Consider the following 24,708-nt stretch of genomic DNA (forward strand, 5'->3'; position numbering starts at 1 on the left):
CAAACCAATCTTCAATACGTTCATGAAAACCAGCCGGTAGACTCAACAATCGATGAAATCCTGACACCATTTTGGAATTTGCTTGAAATTTGTTGTTCGATAAAATGAGTTGTATTACAAAATCCTATATAACATTGTCTGCATATCACATAGAAGGCAGATAAGTGGTAATCCTAAAGCTAAAACAGATCCATCATTTCAATAGTTATAAACTAAAAATCTATTGTTTCATTCCAAATCTAACGCAAGCGTCAAACATATCAATTTTAAAATAAAAAGATGTAATCCTTGTTAATCCACAACTACAATACAACACATACAGGTTTCTCTAACTTGTAGTCCATGACTAGGAATACATTATCATTAACTAAATTCCATAATGTAAATATATGGAGATTACTATCAAAGACAAATAAACTCATACAATACTAGATCATTCTGACAAAATTTGATTGAAAAGTTAACTGTTATCATCAATTAAAGTCTGAAAAATGCATATGATTTAAAGATAAATCCAAATTATCCAAGGAAATTGTCAACACTAAGAAAATGTCATTCTCCCATCCATATTGTCTCCAATCCTCAATGTCCAGTGATAATAATTAATGTCAGTCTATATTCGGTCTCAAGGTCTTCACAAGTTTTTACACCAAGTCTATCTTTATTACAATCCTTCAAAATTATCACTTATTGGTTGTGTAACATACACAAGAAGATTAAGCATGTACAAATACATGTACAAGCAGCCAAATAGTTTGTTTCCTGATACTGTTTGTAAAATTGAAGTTTAAATTATATGTATATCCTTTTACACACTTCCTGTGCAGAATGCAAAAGGCGACAAAAATTCTACTAGAATGTCATCAGAGTTTTACGACGAAATCAATACCAAAACAGTTTACTACAGATCAAATGGATAGTTTTTTTACCAAAAATTTCAATTAAACAACAGTTAATTAATTGAAATCACATTCCTAAATATTCACAAATACAAATATACTGTAGAAAACATGTATTGATATCCAATGCCTTATTGACACCACACCTTCATATGGTAATAAAGTGATAATTTGGAAAATATCAACAAACCCTATTTTGCATCAAATTTCTACAAATATAGTGTCACACATTTGTCTGTGAAACATGTAGGTGATAACCACTGTCAATAAATTTTCAGAAAACTGAAAGGATGAGAATATTATCTCCAAATTATTCTACTTGTAACACAAATAACATCTCCAAATTATTCTACTTGGAATACACTTCACATCCTGATGCTACTACAATTCTTCCTTTTTTTTGACTGGCCATTAATACTTCAATTATATTCCATGTCATTTCAGATTGTAACAGAGGCAAATGTATCATCCATGTATAAAATCATTAAAATAAACCCAGAAACTATCAACTCCATTCCAAACAAGCAACTGACTTGAAACCTAATCCCTACATTGTCTACACAGTGTTTGCATATGTATCTTCATATCAACCACTAATCCTTAAACCCAATAGGTTTGATGTTTCCCCTTGCAACCTTTTTATCTGCCCACTAATTAGTGAGTCTGCCACTATTGTTCATAAAACCCCTCTTACATAATGAATCACAATAAACCCTGGAACCCCCCATGAGTCAAATTTCATCATTGTCTTATCTTCATTATTCTAATGAGTCAAATATACTGCTCCTTCATGGCCTTGAGTCAAAGTTAGTATAGTTCCATTCATACCTGAATCATTTTAAAAGCCATAATGAATTTAATTAGGAATTTCAGAAGATAATTGAATATTGCAGGTAAAACCTAAGCACAGGTGAGTCAGTTGTTTTGTTATTGTTTTTCAATAATCAATAATCATTATCTTTAAAATGGTTGGAATATACGTTTTCTCCTTTGAAAAATGATAGAGATTCAACTTAAAAGTGTGTCAGTTTTTGGATCAATATTTTTTAGGCCTCTTGTAAGTCTAGATAAATTCAAAAGGTCCAGCTTTTCATATGGTGGCCAATTCACAACCAATAGTCCTGAAATCATTTCTTTCTTTTCTAATTACCATTTAATTACAAATGTACCAGTTAGATACTAAGTTTACAGATTATAATACAATAAGCCATTTCATCAACTATGTCAATACAGGGGAATATTGACATGGAAATAAATTATGAATTTTAACAGGCAAACATATAATAATGACAAAATCCTTTCTTCCGCTCACCTGTGCTATCTTGTAAATCTATAATTGTGACAAAAACTTTAGTGGGTTTAAATTTATGAATGAAGGCCCAGAGACAAGTTATGTTATCAAATTTCCTCTATGAATTTAAACGTCAAGATTTAAAATTTATTTTCAACAAACACTTGAACTTAGTTGAATCCTGGTACTTCTTAACTTCAAATGAAATAAAAATTTTCACTAATCTTCCATCATTGAAACTGACAACTAAGACAGGGAATCATCAGTCTTGATAACTTATGGGTGTGTCTTTAACAAATTCAAATGTGCAAACAAAATCTCTCTCAGGTGCATAATCAAATATTAAATGACTTTCTGTATTTCAACTTGCCATTCAAAACTTCAAAAGGCACAATTCACAAATTTAAACCCATTTGATGTTCTCACTTGCTATCAAATAGAACTTTACACCCTGACTTCAGTTTGTAAACTTTGGGCTGCATTGCATAAAACAATGATTGGACTATACTCATCAATTTTACTATAATTAGTTTTCATACTTATCCAACTGGGACCATTTGAAATTCAATGAAATGAATATGTCTTAAGTGCTATGAAGGCAAAAAACATACCATGATTTAAACAAAAACTACATTAGAAAAATGTGTAGTGAATGAGTTTATGAGGATGAAAATGTGCTCAAGTATCCCTAAAAGAACTTTATTTGCCATTGCTTTGTTGAAGCCTGGAGATACGTAGAGCACCCTATTTGCCCTTCATGTTTTAGAACCTCATTGGGGGACCAGTTAAAACCACACCACGTGTTTAATCTAAAATTTTACTTATGTCCTAGTAAGAGTCATTTTGTATGTTCTCCATCATATTTTGTCAAGAAATGGCATAACATTACCATAATTATCCCATTACAAAGAAAAAAATATTTTGATATACATTTTCTTTATACAAACAATATTACAATTTAAGTGTAGACACCATATAATTACTTGCGTGAGTTGAAGTACATGTGATATTTCTGTTCTTTTAATTTGACTTAGAAATAATTTAAAAATTCAAATGGTTGCTAAAATGTAGGCCTACCTTTGTGTATATAACAGGAAACAGTAAATATCACGTTATTACCAAGCAATTCATGGACCACTTCAATTCGAACCTCCGGAAAACATATTTCACAGAAAAAAGAGACTTAAGTTGGCTTATCCAATATTTCACAGTGTCTCTCCTTAATTTTGAGTTAAGTTCACACTGCACAGGTTTTCACAAATGCATTAGCCTAGGGGATTTCAATGCTAAAAAACTGTGGAATAATTACCTCCAGACTATAGAATTTGTGTTCAATAGGACAAACATGAATTCTGATCAGAGTAATTGCTGATTTTAATCTGTCACAAAGGACCATTTGCACAATACAATGCTCTTGTACAAATTTTATGGGTCAATTTAAACAATGACAAATTTAATGGGGAGGTTTGTTACTTAATTACCCCTGTCACCAAGTTTCATTACAATCAGTCTGTCATTTAGTGCTGTAATAGTATGTGGAGGAGGTCACTGAATGGATGGAACACTTTAGTGTCAGAAACCAATATGGCATCTGTCAACTTTACAATAGCTATTTACTATTTGACAAGGCTCTTTTCAAATCAAACAAAATTTCAAATGCCAATACACTACAGTCCAGCATCAATAAAACTCAATCAATAACTAACAGAACAATTCTACAGGTATTCAAGGCAGCCTTTCATTTTTTTTGTATTATAATTGTAAATTAATTGAATGCCTTCAGAAATATGACCCATCAGACACCAATATAAACCATAACAATGACATATCTATTACTTAGGTACATTTTAAAATTTGTATCATATTCCAACTATAGCATTAGTATTTAAATTTCTACTGTACAAGAGCTTGAAACATTACAAGGTTATGTAGAGATAGATTCCATAAATAAAGAGAGCTATTTACATTTTACTTATGACTTAATAATATTTTACATGTATCAGTGTATTCCTCATAGAATATGGTTCAGAAGGGGGATGTTAAACCACTAGGCTCCCTTCACCTTTAACTTGCTTTCAGGTATCAAATATTTTAAAGAGTGGATATTGTGTAATTTTGAGGGGTATCAGATCTACAGTGTATATGATATACAATGCCTACATTACCATACACCAGTGATTCAATGTATAGAATGTAGAAGGTAGAAATACTGCAAAAAAGTCATTGTAATAAAATCTTGAACATAACCAGTTGTTTAACTAAAAAAAATTTACTTACAAGACTCTAGAAACAGGCACTAGGTCCGTCAGTATCATTTTGACCTAGTTTACACAATTTAATTATATCCTTTATTTCCAGAACTAATTGTTTGGCTTTGTTGTTAAACAGACACTACGTGTACATGTATTCGTCTCAAACTATCAAATGATTCTGAAGTACAGGAAAGTGTTTATGCTTTGAACAATCGTCCTTCATCAACATTTTCTACAAAGTTTCAAATTTCGTCACTAGAATTCTAATTAGTAACCTTCAATCCACACTTGCTTTAAAAGTGTTGACTGAGACCATCGAAATTGAAAAAAAAAAGTTTCAACACAAATCTGTGGTGTGTCCTTCGACTTAATGTTATATCCAAATGCTTGTCACAGAAAACTGTTTTAAACACACTCCAAATTGAGGAAAATAATTTAGAATAGAGTTATTAAATTCAAATTTCTAGACACTCTGTCCAGTACAAATTGAAGTGGCATAATAGATATCCTGATTGGACGACTTACTGGCTACATCCACATACAGTAGAAAAACATAAAAATCTTTAATCCATTGTCCATACAAATTCCTGCCAATCAAATCATGCAGAGATGTCTCCAAAATGCACAAAAGTAAATATCTCTACTTTCAATCAAGATTTAAATATGCATTAAGTTTGGGTCAAATGTCCAGAAAACTGAATTTGTTTTCTTAAAAACTGACCAGCCAACTCCATTGTCTAATTCTGTCTGTCATTCCTCCAAAAAATTTAATCCACACTGAAATGCTTTGTTCAACGATTCATCCAATCTTCTCACAACGACAAGTCGTAAATGTTAAATTTGGTGACAAACATTGCATGAAATGTGGCCTCATAAACTGTCAAACTATCACTTACAAAAAGTGTTATGGAGAAACTCTATGTAACCAATGTTTTTACCTGAGCGGTAAATATAAATCTCCCGCTACCTGTCCAAAAATTTTCATGTGTCACGATAACTAAAAACATGTATTACTTATGCTAACAGTAAGCTCTATTGGTCTTCAAAATATCCGCAATCACTATTCAATATTTAGTACATTACACAAATTTTGTATACTTTACAGATTAAAATCCATTTATGTTATTACCAGATTGAAAAATGATTCCAGTCCTAATTTAGTGATTACACAATCCAAAACCACCCGGTCAGGTGTGAATTTGAAACAAACATGTAATTTGTCCTAATTTTTTATAATGATAGTGCAGTGTGTTATGCCCTAGAGTCAACTCTGATCAATCTACTATCGTGTTATATACCTTAAGGGACAAGACAGTTATGGACTATCTACCTGGGTCTGGATATGAGTTCAGTTACCAAAATTAAATTAAAAATCCTCACATCTTTTTTTTCTTTGTTGATAAAAATAAAGTTTTATTCCTTTGTGATATCTTATTAAACCTCATGTGATTTCTATTTCTATTTTTACATCTCCAAAATATTACGTTGTAACATAGTTTCAAGACATCTTTTTTTAAAATCTTAGTCAGATTTAAAAACATTTTATTATCAAAAACTTTTCAATTTAGTAACTGTCAGCTGTTGACAATAAAAAGTCAGAAAACTAACTATCCATACCCCCTTTCAAAAGTGAAGTGATACCAGCGTACAACTTAGATCTCAAGAAAATCTATTTTATCACCTTTAAGAAACAACAAAATACAAGGTACAAAATCTTGTAAAAAATCTTCTTTTCAATTCTTTTTTTCCCGAAGAAATTGACAAATCCATTGTGTAGCAGTCTTATATTTTTTTCTAATCATGAAAATGAACTTCTCAAATTGTTATCTTTAGAAAGTTGGACAGTCCTTAATACGTGTAGGATAGTGAACTTGCATTATTTCTTGGTATGTTTCCAATAATTCAACATAGGCTAGATATGACTAGATCTTCCAGCAATTACTTTACTAGTTGTACTATCATTTGTCAAAAAATGTATAGATGCATGTAGTAACATGACAAATACAAATCATACATTTCAGTATTCAGTCACATTGCAACCTCAATGCGGCAGATGTATGTTTCCTGCTGCAAACAGGTCTTTCGAAATTCTCTGACAATACAAATCAAACATAGTTTGACAATTCAATTACATCATGTAAAATCATTCACATTTACCAAAGTTTGCAAGATTCTTGCATTTCTAAGAGGGCCTGGTACAGCATCTAGAGTGACTTCGGAACATCAGATATTGTTTGGAGCTTGAAAGACCATTACTCCATCACCCAGTTATCGTTTTTCCGAGTTCTACAGTGTAATAAGAACTATAAAAGCAGTAATATTTTCCATCCTTCAGTTAGCACCATTCTGTGTCAATATCATCTTCAACAAGTATCTAATACCAGCCTGTGCACCACAAATTTTTTTACAATACTTAAGTCTGAGAATATTCTTAACTCGCACGGTAACACCAATAAAAGTCAATGATGTCACAAACAGTTAAGAATTTTCTCAGACTTATTTTAAGGACTGAATAGAATGGTAGATTTGTGGATAAGAATCCAATAGAAATAATGCATGTTATTGTTTTTAGTTTTGATTTTTTGATAAGACTAGTATTTCAGGACAATTTACATAAACATCCTCTTCTATAAAGTCACAACCTTCCTGGCTATTTCACTGCTGAAGAAAATGTGCAGGGTCATTATCATCATAAAATTTGATCATAATTTCTTATACAAAAGGAAGCTGGCGAAAGTTCAAGATAAAAAAAAGGAATTAAAAAAAAAACAGCCTAAAACCAAATGTCCCTTGGTACAAACAAACAATATTTTTTTGTACAACAATTATCCCACAGTTAAGTCACTTGGTAAAATTCCAGATATGTGGTGTATAAAGAACATGAATGTCATCTAGTCCTATTTGCTTCAAGCTTCAACTCTAACCCAGAAATTCAAGGGGAAAATAACTGACATCACCAGGTAAATTTCATTTCATACGTGTTCCCAATATTTCCATCTGAGAGCTGATTGGCGGACTGCAGTAAGGAATTTCCTGACAACCGTTGAATTTCTCTGAGGACAAGGATGTCTTCAGATCGGAGTGCAGTTCGTAAGAGGATAAACATTTCTTGTGCATGAGGAGAAAAACATTTTGATCTCACTTAAACATATCCAAGATATTTTAAACTTCATACTAAATTGGAAAAATTAAGGTCCTAAAACTAATTTCCTACACTAATACCATACAACAAATCAAAGCAAAAGCAACCCTTGTAGTTAAGATGATCCATTACCCTATCATAGATACATCTGTATATATACATGTAGTAATCCAATGCATCATACAGATCAAAAGCATGCTTTAAAGTCTAGCAGCAAAGCTATTCTATACATCAAGCTAAATGGGGGATGACCCTGGACATTAAACCTTGGGGTTATGGTGTGATGCATGAGAACTGTCTGTGTCTCTTTAATATGAAGATAAGTGTGGACTAAATAGATAAATGTTTAATGCTTTGTAGTAAGATAAAAATGTACAATGTATTCTGAAGGCCATCATGTAAGACTAATGAAAATTACATTTTAAATTAACATGGGCTGATCCAGACACATTTCTAATCAAGGGCCGGAACTTCTAAATAGTAAGCCACACTGCGTTATAATTCGTAGTACAGTTTATATAAAAAAAGTGGCTCCTGACCTAACAACTTAAATGGAAAGCAAGCTACAATTGTTCAAGGAATAACCGGACCACAAGATAGCAAGAACATGATCTTGTATCATAAGATACAAATCAGCTGATCTTGAGTAAAGAATGCCTGTTAACCCTTACACAACCATGACTCAGGGTGAAAAAGATTGCCATCTGAAGCCTTTCCACCTAAGGACAAGGAAATACATACATATCTACCTCAAATCTTCACAGCACCTGTATAATACCTGTCCAAGGCTCGTTCAGGTAAATCCTTTTATCTCCTTTGTAACTTACAGATATTGGATATCTATGCTATCAATAGTATTCTCACCACCGAAGTTTACTTCCAAATTCTACCCTTAATGGTCATACTGGCAGCCTAACTAGATAATAAGAACTACCAACGACCAGTCATTGTGAATCAACTTCCATTGGTAAAACAAACTCGAAACAGAGGAATCCATTGGCTTTCTATCATGTATATCTACGTATACTATTATATACCCCTCTAAGTTTTTTTGTTTTTTTTTGCTCAACACAATTGATGATCCAACCAAATGCTCCAAGTACTTTTGATACACAAGAAAATTCATAGCCATATACTCCATCAGAATCTTTATAAAACAGATAATGCTTTCAGAAAAAAAGATCAGCCTATGTTAAATGTCTCCATGCTTCCACAGGTAATACATTGAAACATTTGAAGGAGAGTACTGTTAACATATTCATTTTCGCCATTGCTAATTTTCACTGAACATGAACATATTCATGGGTATCAATTTTCGTGGTATAAAAAAATGGTTACTAATATACAGTGTTAACAAATCTATTTCACAGATACTATTTTTCACAGATTTCTGTCCACTGCGAAAATAGCAAAAAAATTAGTACACCCTACAAATTAATACGTTTACAGTATCATAAAACAGACAGACATAGTGTTAAAGCACGAAAGGGGCCAATCTTACCTTTGTTTGAGGAATCAGCTTCCATATGTGTTACAATGATCAAATACATGTATACTCAAAACTACAAGTACCACTGTGGACATCCCATTAAAGTACCCCTCTATTTTAGAGTTATACAGGGAACAAGACCACTTTGACCATTTCTGGAGACAATACCAGTATGTTTACTTAAGGTATATATACTTCAAGAGGATTAAAAAGTCCTTAACCATTTTATGACCATAATTATTTCGGTCAATTAATCCCATTATAGATTGTGGTCAAAACTCGAGTGGTCATTATTTTGTTTAGATAATTCTATATTGTGCCATATTTATTTTACGTTTGGATACACTTGTACAATAGACCCTATTGGATAATTAGTAGGTTACTTCAGAATTTTGCTCTGAACTAGAACAAATTTCACAGATAGACATGTTAGAGGCATTTCTAAAAAATGATGCTAAATAAACATTTCTATTTCTAGCCAAAAGTAAGAAAGAAAACATGGATGACATAACAAATATCTCTAGCCGTAAGTCTACAGACTGATTACTTTCCATGACTAATGATAAAATCATACCATTTTTGGCAAATCTTGATCGACTGAATGATTGATTGATTTTAGTTTTACATCCTATTACAGATATGCATTTCAGGACAATAGCCCTTGCTTTATAGTAGTAGTCCAACATTCAGAGCCAGATTTTTCTGGCAAACAGAAGCAACAGTCTACAGGTAAACATGTCAAAGCACTTTGAGACTTGAGACATTTTTAGTAATTGCAGACTGAGGGCTGGGGCACCCTTATGAATTTGAAAATTTACATTAATAGCATATTTTTGCAATTATTTGCACACATTAAAGTGTGTTAATAAAGGATTTTTTGTGGGCCCTCTGATGTCCCCCCACCCAGGTTATTCTCTGGATCTGTCACTGGTAGTAGACAATAACCTAAGTACAGTATCTCACACTGCTATCAGTTTTACAACACTTTGTGCCATGATAAAATTACTTCCTTTTCCGTAAATGCAAAAAATTTTTTACTGCAATAACTAACTTGTAAAAGATTATGGGTGTATAAGTATAAAATTTTGCTGTGGAAATGGTTTTTGTGTAAGTTCATTGTGAATAGATCAACTACAAATGGTTAAAAGTGTCACACATGAACAATACATCACAAATAATGTGAATTAATAAGGGTTACATAAGGAAAAGCCAATTTAAACCTTTATACTTCCTGCTTATTCCAGACATCACTGAAAGCCACATGTATCAGCAAGAAATTCATAGCTCTGATACAATAAACCATCCAAAATGAAACCAGGATTTAACACCACAATTTTAAATCCTGGTTTCCTTGTAAATACTCCAAAATAAATCTTGGACCCATCTCAGAATACCAAAATAAAATCTGCTACACCATATACATGCAATACTGAAGCTAATGCTCATTTTATTTGTGTATTTTTATGTGCATGAATTACTAACAGACAACAGAATTATACATTCAAAGATTATTGAACTAGAGCTTGTAAACATATAAAATTTCTTGTGGAATAAATTACTTCATATATTATAAAGCTTTTAAAGTGAAGTGGCTTCTGACAGCAAAATTCCATTAAAACAGACTTACCAAGCTTGTTTACTCTGCCATGAACCTTAAGCCCAATGTCAAGTAATATTTTTTCAAGACAGATGAGAGGAAAATCCAATATTGATGGAGAATTCCTCAGCAGAAGGTTTTCCCATTGATCCAGATGGAAAACTTCATTTAACATCACAGACATAAACATTTTACAGAGCCTGATTTAATCAGCATTGACCAGGCAAGTGACACAGAAAATGACCAATCAAATCAAGCATAACATTCAAATTAACCAATCAGATGGTGTATCTTGTAAGGGCACCTGCTTCATTAAGCTCACTGGACATAATTGAAGACAAATATTTAAATCTAATAAACCTATTTAAATTCCAGGTGTCAAATGTTAATTCCTAAATGGAAAGGGTTAATGAAGTGAGTTCAAGTTACATGAAAAGTAAACTTTGTGTGAGGCAACTGATTTGATTTTTCAACCCCTTAAGAAAACTACTTGTAAAATTCATTAAAGTACAGTCACACCTCATGTTAAACCCATCAAAATTGAATCTCTTTTGGACTTTGAAGTTGGCTTGGTTTAGACAAGTGTTTGGTTTACCAAGGTTTTAAAAAATGCATTTAAATAATTTTAAAAGTGTTTGGTTTACCAAGGTTTTTAAAAATGCATTTAAATAATTTTAAAAGTGACTGGTTTAGACAGATTATAGGATTTTCTGGGTTCAGTTTAGACAGGTTTCACTGTACTCAGGTTCAAAAGTTCTAAACATCAGAAATACTTTGTCTAATCCTGTGTAACATGACAACATTCTTGTGTTTGGGCTGAAAAAGAAGTCGATTAATTTCACAAAATTTAACAAATGTTAAGTTCAAAAGATCCTACTTGGGTTACATATTTTTACAAATTAAAGTGTTTTATCAAAAGTTGACTTGACAGATTGAAAAATCATCCTCCTTATTATTTTGTGCTTTCAGCAAAATGCTGACAATTCAAGGTAATTACTAAGTTAAGACATCAAAGCCACATATGAGCTTACTTAAGGGCAATAGGAAGTCCCTTATGCATCATTTAAATTTTTTAATTGAGCTAAGCAATTTTCTAAGCTAAAATAAGTATTGGGTCATTATAATATTGAGTTAATACTTAATTGATTATCATAACAATGACTTTAATGGGTCCCTAGCCACCTGACAGCCTAGGACTAGGAATTACAACATTGTTAGCTGGGCTATCATTGTAACTAACTGCAAAATATTAGAGAAGCATCAGACCAGATGGACAGAAACAGCAGAATCTAGAGACAAGCCAGATACACAATGTAGACAACGGCATTAAAACTGAAGATTATAAAAACAAGACTTAAGCAGTTGCAATATGAAAACCCACAAAAAACCCAAAGTGACAGCAGGTACTCAGGAAGGGTTAGCATAAATAATTAATAAACTGTCACAGTATAAGTTTGTTGTTGATATTTTTTTCTGTATTGAGACTTACTTTAACATACCCATTTGATAAACCAATATAGTTCAGCTCATAGAACACTACATACAGCTTTTATCATACAGTCCAACCATACACATTCATCATGTTCATAATCATAGATAAAAAGATGTGTATGGTCTAAAGCATGTCCAAATCTCAAAAGATATCAATGGTACCAGTGAGATTGAACCTGACCTTCAACTATCTCCATCAAAAACATACTTCAGAAATGTAAAGATTTAGAAGTGGCAAAAAAGAGAGGTTGGGAAACTGGAACAACAAGTTGCACCCATTGTTGTTCTATAATACATATCTCCACTTGTACCGGACATAGATATCAGAGAGCAACTTAAATTGCCAATAACATATGCCTCATCTATATGAAGCCACAAAATATATTTGAAATCAATCCATCCATTTGGAGCAGAGGTAACTGCAATGAAAATTTTGGATGGATAGACAGACAAGGTGACTTCAGTATACCACTAACAATGACCAAAATACAACAAGTTACACATATCAACAGGTATAAGACAGTGTCTATAAGAGGAGGAAACTTCAGGCCATGTAACTTCACCTTGTACTGAAAATCTAGTCATAGCATCCCCTTCCCTTTACTCCTGCTATACATGTATATTATTCTACAATCAATTCTATTTCCTTTCAATTGTATTACATTTACCATGACTTGGCATTATATAGCCCCTATCACCACAACCCAATCATCATAAAACAAATGATTTCCTTCAAAAACATATCAAGTGTAATTTTGTTACATAATTTGCATCAACAGCGCTTTGACAGAAATGCTACCAATAATCAATTTACTGCACCCAGAAGTCAAACAGGAAAACATCATCAATTAGTAATAATTAGGTGACGCAAGACCAAGGAATACTCAGACGTTACAATGATTCCTACATCTCCAAAATGTCTGTTTCCCACATTACAATCTTGATTACTTTCTAATTAGTTCCAGATAAAAAGAGCAGATGAAAAAAAGTACCAAACATTTCAAAATCACTTTTTCTTACAGCTCATTTATTTTGCATTATTTGTTTGTAAGTTTTTTTCAGATAAGGGTTCTATCAACAGTTCAAAGCAAAACAAGTCATTTTTTTTTTCTCAGCTTTTTTTAGCATTGAGATATAGATAAGATAACTTCTACCAGTTTTCTAGTAAACAAAGAAACTGACCTAGGGATTGATGCTGTTGTAATTCGAAGTTTGTCAATAGCAATGTATAGTACTAAGTCTATGTAGCTTATCATAAGTATGGAGGCTTAACATTACCATTTCATATATAGTAAAACCTGTTTAAACTTAAACCATTTATCTGTTTGGTTTAGACACATGCTCAATTATACATATTTAAGTACATAAATACTAATAAAAACAGACATCCGGAGCAGCAAGACATGGCAAAATTCGTCAGACTATCGGATATGATCGGTACTTTTAACCGCTGGACTGGTAAAATTTGTGTGATTTCCGGACCAGATGTCCGGTACGTTTTTTTTTTATTATTATTATACACGCCGGTTTAAAGATGGCGTCTGAATCAAGGCAAATTTAAATTTTGTTTTTGTTTTTGTTTTATTTTTTTAGTTTTTTTTTTTTTGGTCCTGCAGATAACTGTTCAGTCCAGCAGATTTTTTTAGGTTGCCGGACCAAATGTCCGACAGATTGAAAAATGATTTCGCCAGGTCTGAGAAGCAGGTTTTAGGTTGGTATATGATGCAGTTAGGGATGAGTTTGCCAATTTCTTATCCATTATTACTTTTCTTTCATTATTATTATTATTATTATTATTATTACTATTTTTATTTTTTATTTTTTTTTGGGGGGGGGGATTGAAGATTTTTCATTATTAATAATATTGGAGAAAATATCGATATCAAATGTCAAAAACTGCATCTCAATGATGTTGAGGATTATCTGTATCATTTGTGTTCATAACCTGTATGACCAGTTAAATTGTCAAGACAAATATAATTTCTGCTTAAGGTGACATATAACAAATGTTATCATTTTACACTTCAGCTATTCTGGGTTTAGTTCAAAGCATGAATATAGTAACATGGGCATGTCATAGTGTTTTCAACTTGTCAAAAATATTTTACAAATATGGCACCTTCTGCTTTCCTTAGAAGTTATTACTCATCACCAACATAGAACAACTCATACAACAGTATCAAGACAGTCTTTGGCAATGCCAAGTAATATCCAGAAGACACAACCAAAACATTTTTATGAATTATAACAGCCAAATCAGACAGAATTATGTAACCAAAACAACAAAGATGATTAACAACCATTGTTCTGCATCTACAATTGCCAATAATAAAATCTGCAGAGAATACCTTCACTGTGCAGATAATGCAACTATTATAATATGGCACCAATAATCATTCTGAAGCTGTGTATTTATGTTGGCAAAATGTTCCGTCAAATATGCATAAAAACCCACAGGTATGCAGACTGATAAATCTGAGATAGTGCATTCTATTTTTGATTTTGAGGCTTTTTGAAACTTTCAGGGCAGATACAAGTTTTCAGCTTAAAATCACATTGGGCCTTTTATATTTCTAGATTAATATCATAATTAATCTTCAAAATATACCAATGTTTATATTCTGGTTGGTAACAAGCAAAAGATTATGTAACCAGTGCCACAAAACATAATTTGTAAACCAAATAAGGACCTTAATACAGATTAAATGAAGAACAGAAAAAATGCAAGAAAGCAATGTCCTTCATGAATTTCCTAAGTTAAAATAACATCTTTTTTCATAATGCACACTCATAAAATGTCCACCTTACAAGAATAAGACAATGAGGTTCAGTTGGAATTCATTATAAATATTATCATCTTTAACAAAAATCTAATATCTTCAAAACATGAGGTCTTCTTCAAATTAAAAATATGGAAGATAAGAGAGAAAAATTAATGCAAAGCCCTTTGGCCAACAGTTGCCCAAAAGTCCTTACAAAGGTCTGTCTGATATAAATTGAAATTGTTCATCTTACCTGTAGAGCCTAGAAAGGTACTCCTCACTGTCCATTTCAGAAACTGACATTTTGGTCTTTAAAAAACTCAATGAAAAATCAAAAAATTAATTATCCATCAAAACCAAACAAACTGTTTCTTCTTGCTGTTGTTTTCAGTTCTATCATCTGGCACAGAGGAAACCTGTTTTTTCCTTATCAGAGGTAAAATTGTAATTCAAAACTGAGCAGTGGAAATACACTCAAAATATCTCAAACTGACTAGAAAATCTATCTCTCTTTATCTCAAAGGAAAATTTGATAAATCAATTTTTTCTACACAGAGAGATGAGTTCATTTCTTCTGATATACTAAGTCCAATAGAAAATTCTGGGAGATAAGATCCACAAAACATTATGTAGTATCAATAATTGTTAACAAAATTATCAATCCTGAGTATGATATAGCACAAATGTTCCCTAAATGTGTATAAGCTGTTTCTGATATTTCTGTCTTGATTTTTCACATCAAAATCATGCTTTATCTTTTCTGCCTATTGTTTCACTAATCCACCTCACTGATTAAGACAGAACTACAAATGCTGACAAGAACTTTCACACAAAACTACCAAGTAATTCCCTGCCTTAATCATCAAACAGAATGTTACTACAAGTTACACAAATAAAACACAAAGAACAGGAATAACATTTGTATTACCATGATCCATTAACAGCAAAGTTCAGAAACTTCACAAAAAAAAAGAATTTACACAACAAAACATACAGTTCAGACTCAGAATGTTTCTTCAAGATGTGTAAGGCAAGTTAACACAAACATCCTCCAGAAGTTGCTTCATAGAAATGGATTGTCTATTAATTTGGTTTTATACACATCCACAAATAATTATTAAGTTCAGAAATTCAAACTTCTCAAAGGCACAAAATTATCTTGATTCCAACACACAAGTATGAAGTAATGAACTTTTGCAGAGTAATTAGAATTTAAGAAAAAAGATCTTCTTCTGGAATATTTAACCCTTCATAGATAATAGCTGAGATTTTGGAGAACTCATCCACAGGTACTCAGCAAGAGCCATCAATCTCTGGCCAAAACCTTGGCCAACACAGACATCTATAACAGTACTGCCCTAATAGATGGCCATCCTAAGCACTGTGTATATATCCATCATACTTTCTCTCATCCAAGCTACATAATGATATAGTGGCTGGGGCCAACAGTTAATAATAATGTAATGTATACTTGACCTCGGGAGAAAATTCTTCTTTAGTAACATGATGTGTTCAAGTGCAGTACATGTAGTAAGGCCATATGTGAACAATTCTTTGTTTTTACTATCCCTATAGGCCATATGCAAATATTTCACAGTCATGATTTTGATGTTATTCTGATGGGCTTCAAATACAAAATAAATAACAATAAAGCTTCGAATTTCCATTGAAAGTCAGACCAAACAATAAAATTTAAAAACATGAAAAATATTTTCTCGACCATGCCTGTGAGACAGTCTGTTTGTCTGTCCTAAAAATGTTTTTAATGACTTACTTTCTGTACTGTCAACTATGTAAAAGAAAGATCTACTAAGTATTTCATTTAACAAATAAAAATTGCAAGCTATCAAAACAGTCTCAATCATAAATTCTGGAATTTAGAGAACTATTTAATTCATGTAAGTAATTCAATTGTTGGATATGACATCAAACAAAATGATTACAGTACATATTTTTGTGATCTCTACAAAAAATGGCATGATGCAGCAAGAGACGTTGGGAAAATGCCTATAAGACCAAGATTTCAAGGTCTGATCAAACCACAACATGAGGTAATATTTTTTAAGGATTAAGAAGGAAAATTGAAAAAAAGATGGGGGAGAACTACAAAAACAGCTAAAGGGTGTGAACAAGACCTGGGTGAGATAGAAAAAATGGTAAAAGATAGATCCAGATAGAAAACCTTTATTGATTCTAAATATGTTGAGGGCATTATGGGTGGTAAGTGTGCATTAACTTGACAAGTAATCAAGTACCATATTATTGTAATGTAGTGGCTTTGCCCCAAAGTCGGTGAAAAAAGAATACTGAATAGTACTGCATAGATATGTAAGTCTGTGTAATTTAATTAACCATACTTAGTAAACAATAACAAGAAATTCTCTTATGTTAAATTGCAAAACATAATTAACCTTGTTATCATATTATTATAACCTTACATGTATGAAATGACTAGATAAAGTCTCATGTGGAACAAACTGAACACTAATGATCCTTAACAATGCTGACATTAATGTCAATTAAGACAAAGAAACCCAGCTGGAGTTCCATATTAGATGTGTAAAAACAAATCGTACAAAGCTAAACAGTTATTGCAGCATAGCTTTCAATGCTGAGTTCAGGAAGGAATACATTATGTTAGAAAATAAATAAATAAAATTCCTACCTCAAACTTGTGAACAAATAATCCTAAGCACAAATTTAAACCTGTTCCATGTGACTTTTTTCAAAATTTAACAACTTCCCTCCTTTTGTTTTCTCAGAACAATTTCCCATCTGGTTGAAATTTAATATCTAAACACCAAATGGTTTTATCTTGATAAAATTTGAAATAATTGAAAACACTCAAAAAGTGTACAACCTCACCAGGAAACAGTTTTCTCACTTCCCCCTAACCCAATTATCCTCAATGAACTTATAGATTTATGATTATCAAATTAATAAAGCATAACAAATCAAATCTACAGGTCTATTATTTTGATACCGAGATTATCAAATAGAATGTCTGGAAGCATGTTCCTGCTGTGTGGTGTCAAAGATTTTAATCTGTAAAGATGATGGAAGACAACTGCCATGAAAAGGTACATTCAGTCCCATGGTGCTGTTGAAAACACAACAGAAATGGGTTGGAGAAGAAATGCATTCAGATTTGGTTGATAATAAAGTCTGTGAAGCCGGTTGATGGAAAAGTGCATTCTGTGATATGATGCCATTGGGTAGAAAATAAAGTTTGTTCAGTGGTTTGGTAGGAAAGTGCATTCTGACAAAAAATGCAGAGGAGGAGGGGGGGGGGGGGGAACAATTGCAGTTGGTTTAAAAAGTAAGTCAGGTGATGCCCAGTATAAACAACTGCACTAGAGCTGTAAGAAGTGTGTCCAGTTCCTTGATGTTAAAGGAAAATATATAACAAGAATAGGTATGGTGTATATGTCAAAGAGAAAACAACCTAAACAGCATGAAAATGTCAGCCCAAGGTCATCCATTGGGTCTTAAATGAACAACAAGAAAATTCTCGTACCACAGGGTGGGTTATTGCTGGACCAAAACATCATTATACATAGGTACAGCAAAAAGACTTTCCCCTATATACTAAAGTAAAATAGTTTGGTTGTTTCAAGCAAAACAAAGAAACAAACACGGCATACAATTCTTAAAAGGAGAGGACAAGTAAGACAGCTCTCAAGAAACAACAGCTCACTAACACAGAGAACAGCACAGAGGATAAAGGCAGAGCTAATGAGAAGACAAGTAAGACAGCTCTCAAGAAACAACAACTCACTAACACAGAGAACAGCATTGAGGATAGAGGCAGAGCTAAGAAGAGGACCAGTAAGACAGCTCTCAAGAAACAACTCTCAAACACAGAGAACAGCACAAAAGATAAAGGCAGAGCTAATGAGAGGACAAGTAAGACAGCTCTCAAGAAACAACTCTCTAACACAGAGAACAGCACAGAGGATAAAGGCAGAGCTAATGAGAAGACAAGTAAGACAGCTCTCAAGAAACAACAACTCACTAACACAGAGAACAGCATTGAGGATAGAGGCAGAGCTAAGAAGAGGACCAGTAAGACAGCTCTCAAGAAACAACTCTCAAACACAGAGAACAGCACAAAGGATAAAGGCAGAGCTAATGAGAGGACAAGTAAGACAGCTCTCAAGAAACAACTCTCTAACACAGAGAACAGCACACAGGATAAAGGCAGAGCTAAGTTTCAGAAATAAAACAACACTGAACATTCAAATGAGAAAATCCACAATGGGCATTCAAGGTTTACAGCTTTGTGTATATAATTTTAAAACTGTCTTCACTTAGAAAAAAAATTCTGCATCCAGATGCATCCCTGTTCAGGCAAATTAAGATTACGTAATGTGTATCTTTCTGTTGATTTAAATTTGATTATCAAATTTCATGATAAGGAAATTTTAAAAATAGGTACCTACAGCATTGTCAGAATTATAACAAATCTTAAAGTTCTCAAGCAACCAACAAAAATGAGGTAAATTCAGGGAAGTAAAAACAGTTAAGAACCACTTCAGGGCTATCAATACCTGTAACAGGTGCCCTAATATTTATTTAGCATTAAAACAGTAGGCTACTTACTCCTCATCAAAACACTCTCATATATATCGAACTATCAAATGACCACTAAATACATCAGAATCATCAGAAAGCTTGACAGAACACTGCACCATCCATCATTTTTCTGCATTATTTATAAAGGTAACTAATTGATTATTTTCTAACCAAATAAAACTCAAAGAAGATTGATTTTCTTAATGGTTTTCTTTGGCTTCTAAAAGATCTCATAAAAAATAATTTTAGAAATAAGAAGAAAACATAATTAGGTGCAGAAAACTCAAGTGTTTTAATCAATGATTCTGCAGCACAGTGAGAACAAGAATGTCTGGATATAAGCAAATTTCCATATAACAAATCATAAAACAAAACTGTAACATTTATTTAGGTGCTTTAATTGAAGAATAAAAAGGCAAGAAAATGCTTATTGATTTGTATGAAGTATGATATCAGTCCCCATAAAACCAAACATGCCTACCTTGGACTAGGGGCTGCTACACCTGTCACATAGATCTGGAGAAACTACAGTATGTACATTGATGTTGGACAACTACATGGCTTAAAGATTCATACAAGTCACTTTATCTCCATGACAGGTGGCAATAAGATGAAAATCAGATGTATGATCTTAATGACCAGTCTACCATACAAATTAAACCTAACAATGATTTATACAGGAGCCTGGCAATGACAATATCCTGTCAATTGTAAATCAATAACATCACATGGCTACATTCTCAAGACAGGGCTTGGTTTATTTGTCAAAGATGCAACACAGCACTTCAAATAATGTGAAAAGAAACTCACTAAGAACCAGGCTTTGACATCAGCACAACCCAAATAGCCTAAGCTTCAAAGTATGGGCAGGATTAGGCAAAAGCTTCATTAGCAGTAGAATACAGTTATGATTTTTGGATAGTGGTCTGAGTAAGAGTAAAAAGGTAGAATATCTAGGGGAGAATCAGGGGTTTCATTTTTTTTGCATTGCAGGTACCTTTAGCTTTTGTAGGAGGTACTTTTCATCATTTTGTTTAATAAAAATGTATGAACTTATAAAATTCTGGAGGTATCTTTCATTAGTTTAGAAGGGTAAAAGTACCTGATACCGCCTCTTAATGAAAGGCCTGAAGAAAGGGTGAAAAATGGATAAAATACTACCCAATTTAAAAAGGAAAGAATCTACAACTCCTCTCCTGGTGAATGATCAACAATCACTTTTTTTTTTCTCAAACATTCCAATCCTTCATTGGTCTCTAAACTCTTCTAGTAATCAAATTTAAATTCTCTTAACCACATATATAGTCTCCCAGATCTTGATAAATGAGCATGTCCCACCAGAACAGCTAAAACCCTGAGTGCAATCTTTACCCATTTGTATACCATGTCAACAGTCAATTAATCAATGACCATTTAATGCCAGGTGGCAGCATATAATCAGATTTGGGGTCTATGATTAATATTTATTGACTTGTTAATAGGGGAATTTTTCATCTTCTCAATGTAAAGACATATCAAGCATCTTGTTTGACAGAGCCCTACAAAAAGGATTTTGTTTTCTGTGTAAATGCTAAATTCTGTACAAAATGGCATATTCATGGTCACATGACCCAATTTCCATACTGAAAAATGCTTTGAAGTAAACCTGAATCTAAACCAAGATCCACATACTTGAATTTAAAACCAGATCATACCAATAACAGTTGATCCAATGCAAAAAAAAAACAAACTTCACAGAAACATACTGAAAATCAAAGAGGAAAAGTATAAAATCTTAAATATTTAGAAAATATACCACAAAAATTCATTTTCTCCTTTTCAAAATACCCCTTAACTTGAATTCCTAGATATACTCATAAGGCAACACATTCTTCAATGAAAATCAATTTATGGCCACTAACTGCCTTAAACAGTAAACATTTTTGTTTATTTACAATTCGTTACTCTATACAAGTTCTGATGAAATATAAAAGAATGAAACATCTATTTGTTGATTGTTAGTCTGTTCATTGATAATGGGTTAATGCCCTTTATATCAATTTCCTCTAACACACACCTCATTAACCATAATACTACCTTAGATAGAAGTGTGAAAAATAAATATCCCACACACGACATGTATGATCCCTTCGATCAAAATTAAAAGGTCGCTGATCTCAACAAGAATATCCTAGCAGGGTCGAGTCACATCTAGTGTACTGAACACAGCTTGCGTGTCACACTTGTCTCCCTATTGATTTTACATAAATATGATCATAAAAAGATTTCCCTTGAGAATGAGAAAGCCAATATAGGATTATGAAGTCCCTTGTTTGCTAAGATGCCGCCAAGGGTCTGGTAAGTTATTGTTGTGCAAAAAATATGATTTCTTCTACAAAATTTCTTATTTCTGATTCATTGGATTCTCACAAAATGTTTCATAGGGAATGATCTAAACCATAAAATTCAATTTTCTCACTAAAGAATCAATTTTAACATATTGTATTCGACTGAGTTCCCTGGATGGATGTAATGTTAGGCAATAATGGCTATGAGGTACTCAAGATTAAGTTTTTCTGAACTTTTACAGACTTGATCAATTTCTCTAACATATATTTCTTTGATTGGAGCTTTATCAAGTCATTAGCAACCTCTCCATAAATATTTTGATGTTGCTCCAAATCATTAATGACTTTTCATAATATGTTACGTCATTTTCAGTGCAAAATGCATCCAAATCTAAGAAGACCTTTGTAATTGTGAAACTTATTTATTTATTTTCTGAGTAATTCCAGGTGTTGTAAATTAACCATTTGCCTTGAATCACAGCACACACTGCCATCTCAAGGTAGAAACCAGCCAAATATCAGGAAGAGTGTACTTCAGCAGAAAAGGCATTACTTAGGAGAATAGTGTCTAAAATATGACATAAGCTATTACAGGAGAAAACAAAGACTATTGGCGGTGGTGCATCAAGAATTCAGGTTAGAGGGGTATCAGCAGTGAGACAGAAAAATTTGGTAAAGAGTGGGTAAAATTTGTGAAAAAAATTCCAGACTTCATGTAAAAATAATAATAAAAAGAATGTTTCCACAATTTTTTATTTTTTTATTTTTATTTAATTATTTTTTTTTTTTATTTTTTTTTTTTTGGGGGGGAGGGTTGGAACCTGCCATGAATCTACACCCTGGTTTGTTGTAGAATGGCAGAATAAACAACAAGGATAAAACTACATACGCCGTAACTTTTTTGTTGGTGAGGACATTAAAATTTTGGACTGAAAATATGCCCTTTTATGCAAATGCATAAGTAAATGTTAGGCTCCAGTGTCTATTCATAGTTTGGTCCATTAACTATTTAAGGAACCAAACAAAATGTTAACATTTTATAGTACACTCTAAACCCTTAAAATATTCTTCAGCTGCTCAAATTCACTAATGACTTTTCTAAATAGATTACATCATGTTGAAGACAGACTGAATCTAAACCCCTGAGGACTTTGTAATAGTGAAACCATAACATCATTTTGACTGAAGAATTCCAGGTGTTACAACCAAAAGAAAGAATGAATCATCCTGAACTTTTCCCTCCAAACCAATTGTCTTTCTAATCATTCTGGAATTACCATTTTTCAAGGAATGGCATATTTGTTTTGATTATAATGATTCAGGCTTTTGCAAAAAATCATCTAAACATTGATTTAAAAATTTGAAATGTTTTTCCAAGAGCTCTGCCTAATCTACTGTTCATCAATAGAATGCACATGGTAATTGTTGCCTGCATCAAGATGAAAAGGGACAGACATTGGTGGTTCACATTGACTTTGCCCAAGTTTTCCTACTGCCAGAGATAGATAAAACACAAGTTTACCACACAAAAATACTCAGCACTAAATTATGGAAGCAATTTTAAAAAAAAAAAAACAAAAAAAAAACAATGTCTTACTTGCTGTATACTGGTAAATATAACATGCGAAATAACAGTAGGTTAGTAATTTTACGAAAGAACCGAAATTCAGTGCTTCAAATGTACATGTACTTGTATGTACAGGCCTAAAACTTAGGTACAAAGTCAAACAGGGTTATGATATAATGAAATTAAAATTGTCACAGTATTGGTGCTTTTTTTGTCATAAACTTTTGGCCAGACTTGTCAAATATCTTTTTAATATTCATGATGATTTAATGCATGCCCTCAATATACTCACCCCAAGAATCTACACAAAGTAAGTGGACTCTCACTTATTAAACAAAAGTATGCCCTCTAACATACAGTAACCAGTAAAAAAATTCTGTAAATTCAATAGAATTATTTTACCTTATTCTTTTACAAAGCTGCGTAGGCATTTCTCAAACAATATGTAGGAGACAATCTTTTAATCCTTTTATCCTTCAGTCAATATTTACATACATATTTTAAACATCCTTTGTTTAAAAGACAATAGATTTAGAACAAAATAAACTTTTTTAAATGACACTTCTTTATATATATTAAGGTAATGAATCATATTTTGTTGAAGCAATTTCCTGACCATGTTAAAAAGTGATATAATTATCACAATTTAGTGAGAAATTGGCAGCTCTCAACTTATTGAAAATTTATAATTTTCAGCGTAATGTACTAAACCACCCCAAATTATAGATTGGACATCACTTTTTCTATAATTTCTCTTTCCGTAAACAAAACAAAAGTACATGTCATACAGGACATGTGTCTTGGTACGAACATGTACAAATACTTCCTAAGAGGGCAAACCAAAGTCTTGTGACTTTACAAACTTATCTATGACGGTTTAGAAAGAGGATAAATAAGCCCAACTTAAAGTACACTTGATTTGCTCCTTAAAAAACTAAACAACAATTATGAAGTTTACATTTAATAAAAAAAAAAAAATACACCAAATCAATATTGTACTGTGAAAGTACTTTAATTCATTGATACCAATATTCATGGAATAGGGAAGAAACACAAGTTTGTGGATTCTTGAATTTGTGGTTTTGGAGGTATTCAGTATGCACATCTAAGAAAATCTCCTTTTCGATGGAACCAAATTTTGTGTTTAGCCTACTCACGAAAACCATGAAAATGGATACCCCACAAGCAATTTTAAAGTGAGAAAAGCTATGTTTTTGATATTTTTGAAGGTCAGTCAAAAAGCACTCTTTTATCATGTTGGTTGTAAGTACAATTTCTATCAAAATAAAGCTTAATTCAATAACTTCCTACTCCAA

The 24,708-nt window shown here is 32.4% G+C and overlaps 1 protein-coding gene across 29 annotated transcripts in view; it reads right to left on the reverse strand.

Annotated features, from left to right (window-relative positions):
* LOC148612838 (disabled homolog 2-interacting protein-like) overlaps positions 1–24,708 on the reverse strand; it is a 119,092-nt gene that overhangs the window by 19,369 nt on the left and 75,015 nt on the right. Inside the window, exon 1 of one of the 29 annotated variants that reach the window (XM_088594641.1) lies at positions 23,795–23,933. The exons of 26 other annotated variants lie outside the window; for them this stretch is intronic. In XM_088594641.1, the coding sequence (XP_088450767.1) occupies positions 23,795–23,823 (29 nt within the window). In that variant the 5' untranslated portion in view covers positions 23,824–23,933. Of the gene's footprint in view, positions 1–4,467; positions 5,551–15,176; positions 16,807–23,794; positions 23,934–24,708 lie in introns of those variants that run through there. 2 more of the 29 variants (XM_088594638.1, XM_088594640.1) reach the window with 2 other exon arrangements.

Source organism: Perna viridis, chromosome 7 (genome assembly GCF_037379345.1).
Source record: "Perna viridis isolate PV_CMFRI_1.1 ecotype Kerala chromosome 7, ASM3737934v1, whole genome shotgun sequence".
In the NCBI taxonomy this organism is placed as follows: Eukaryota; Metazoa; Mollusca; class Bivalvia; order Mytilida; family Mytilidae; genus Perna; species Perna viridis.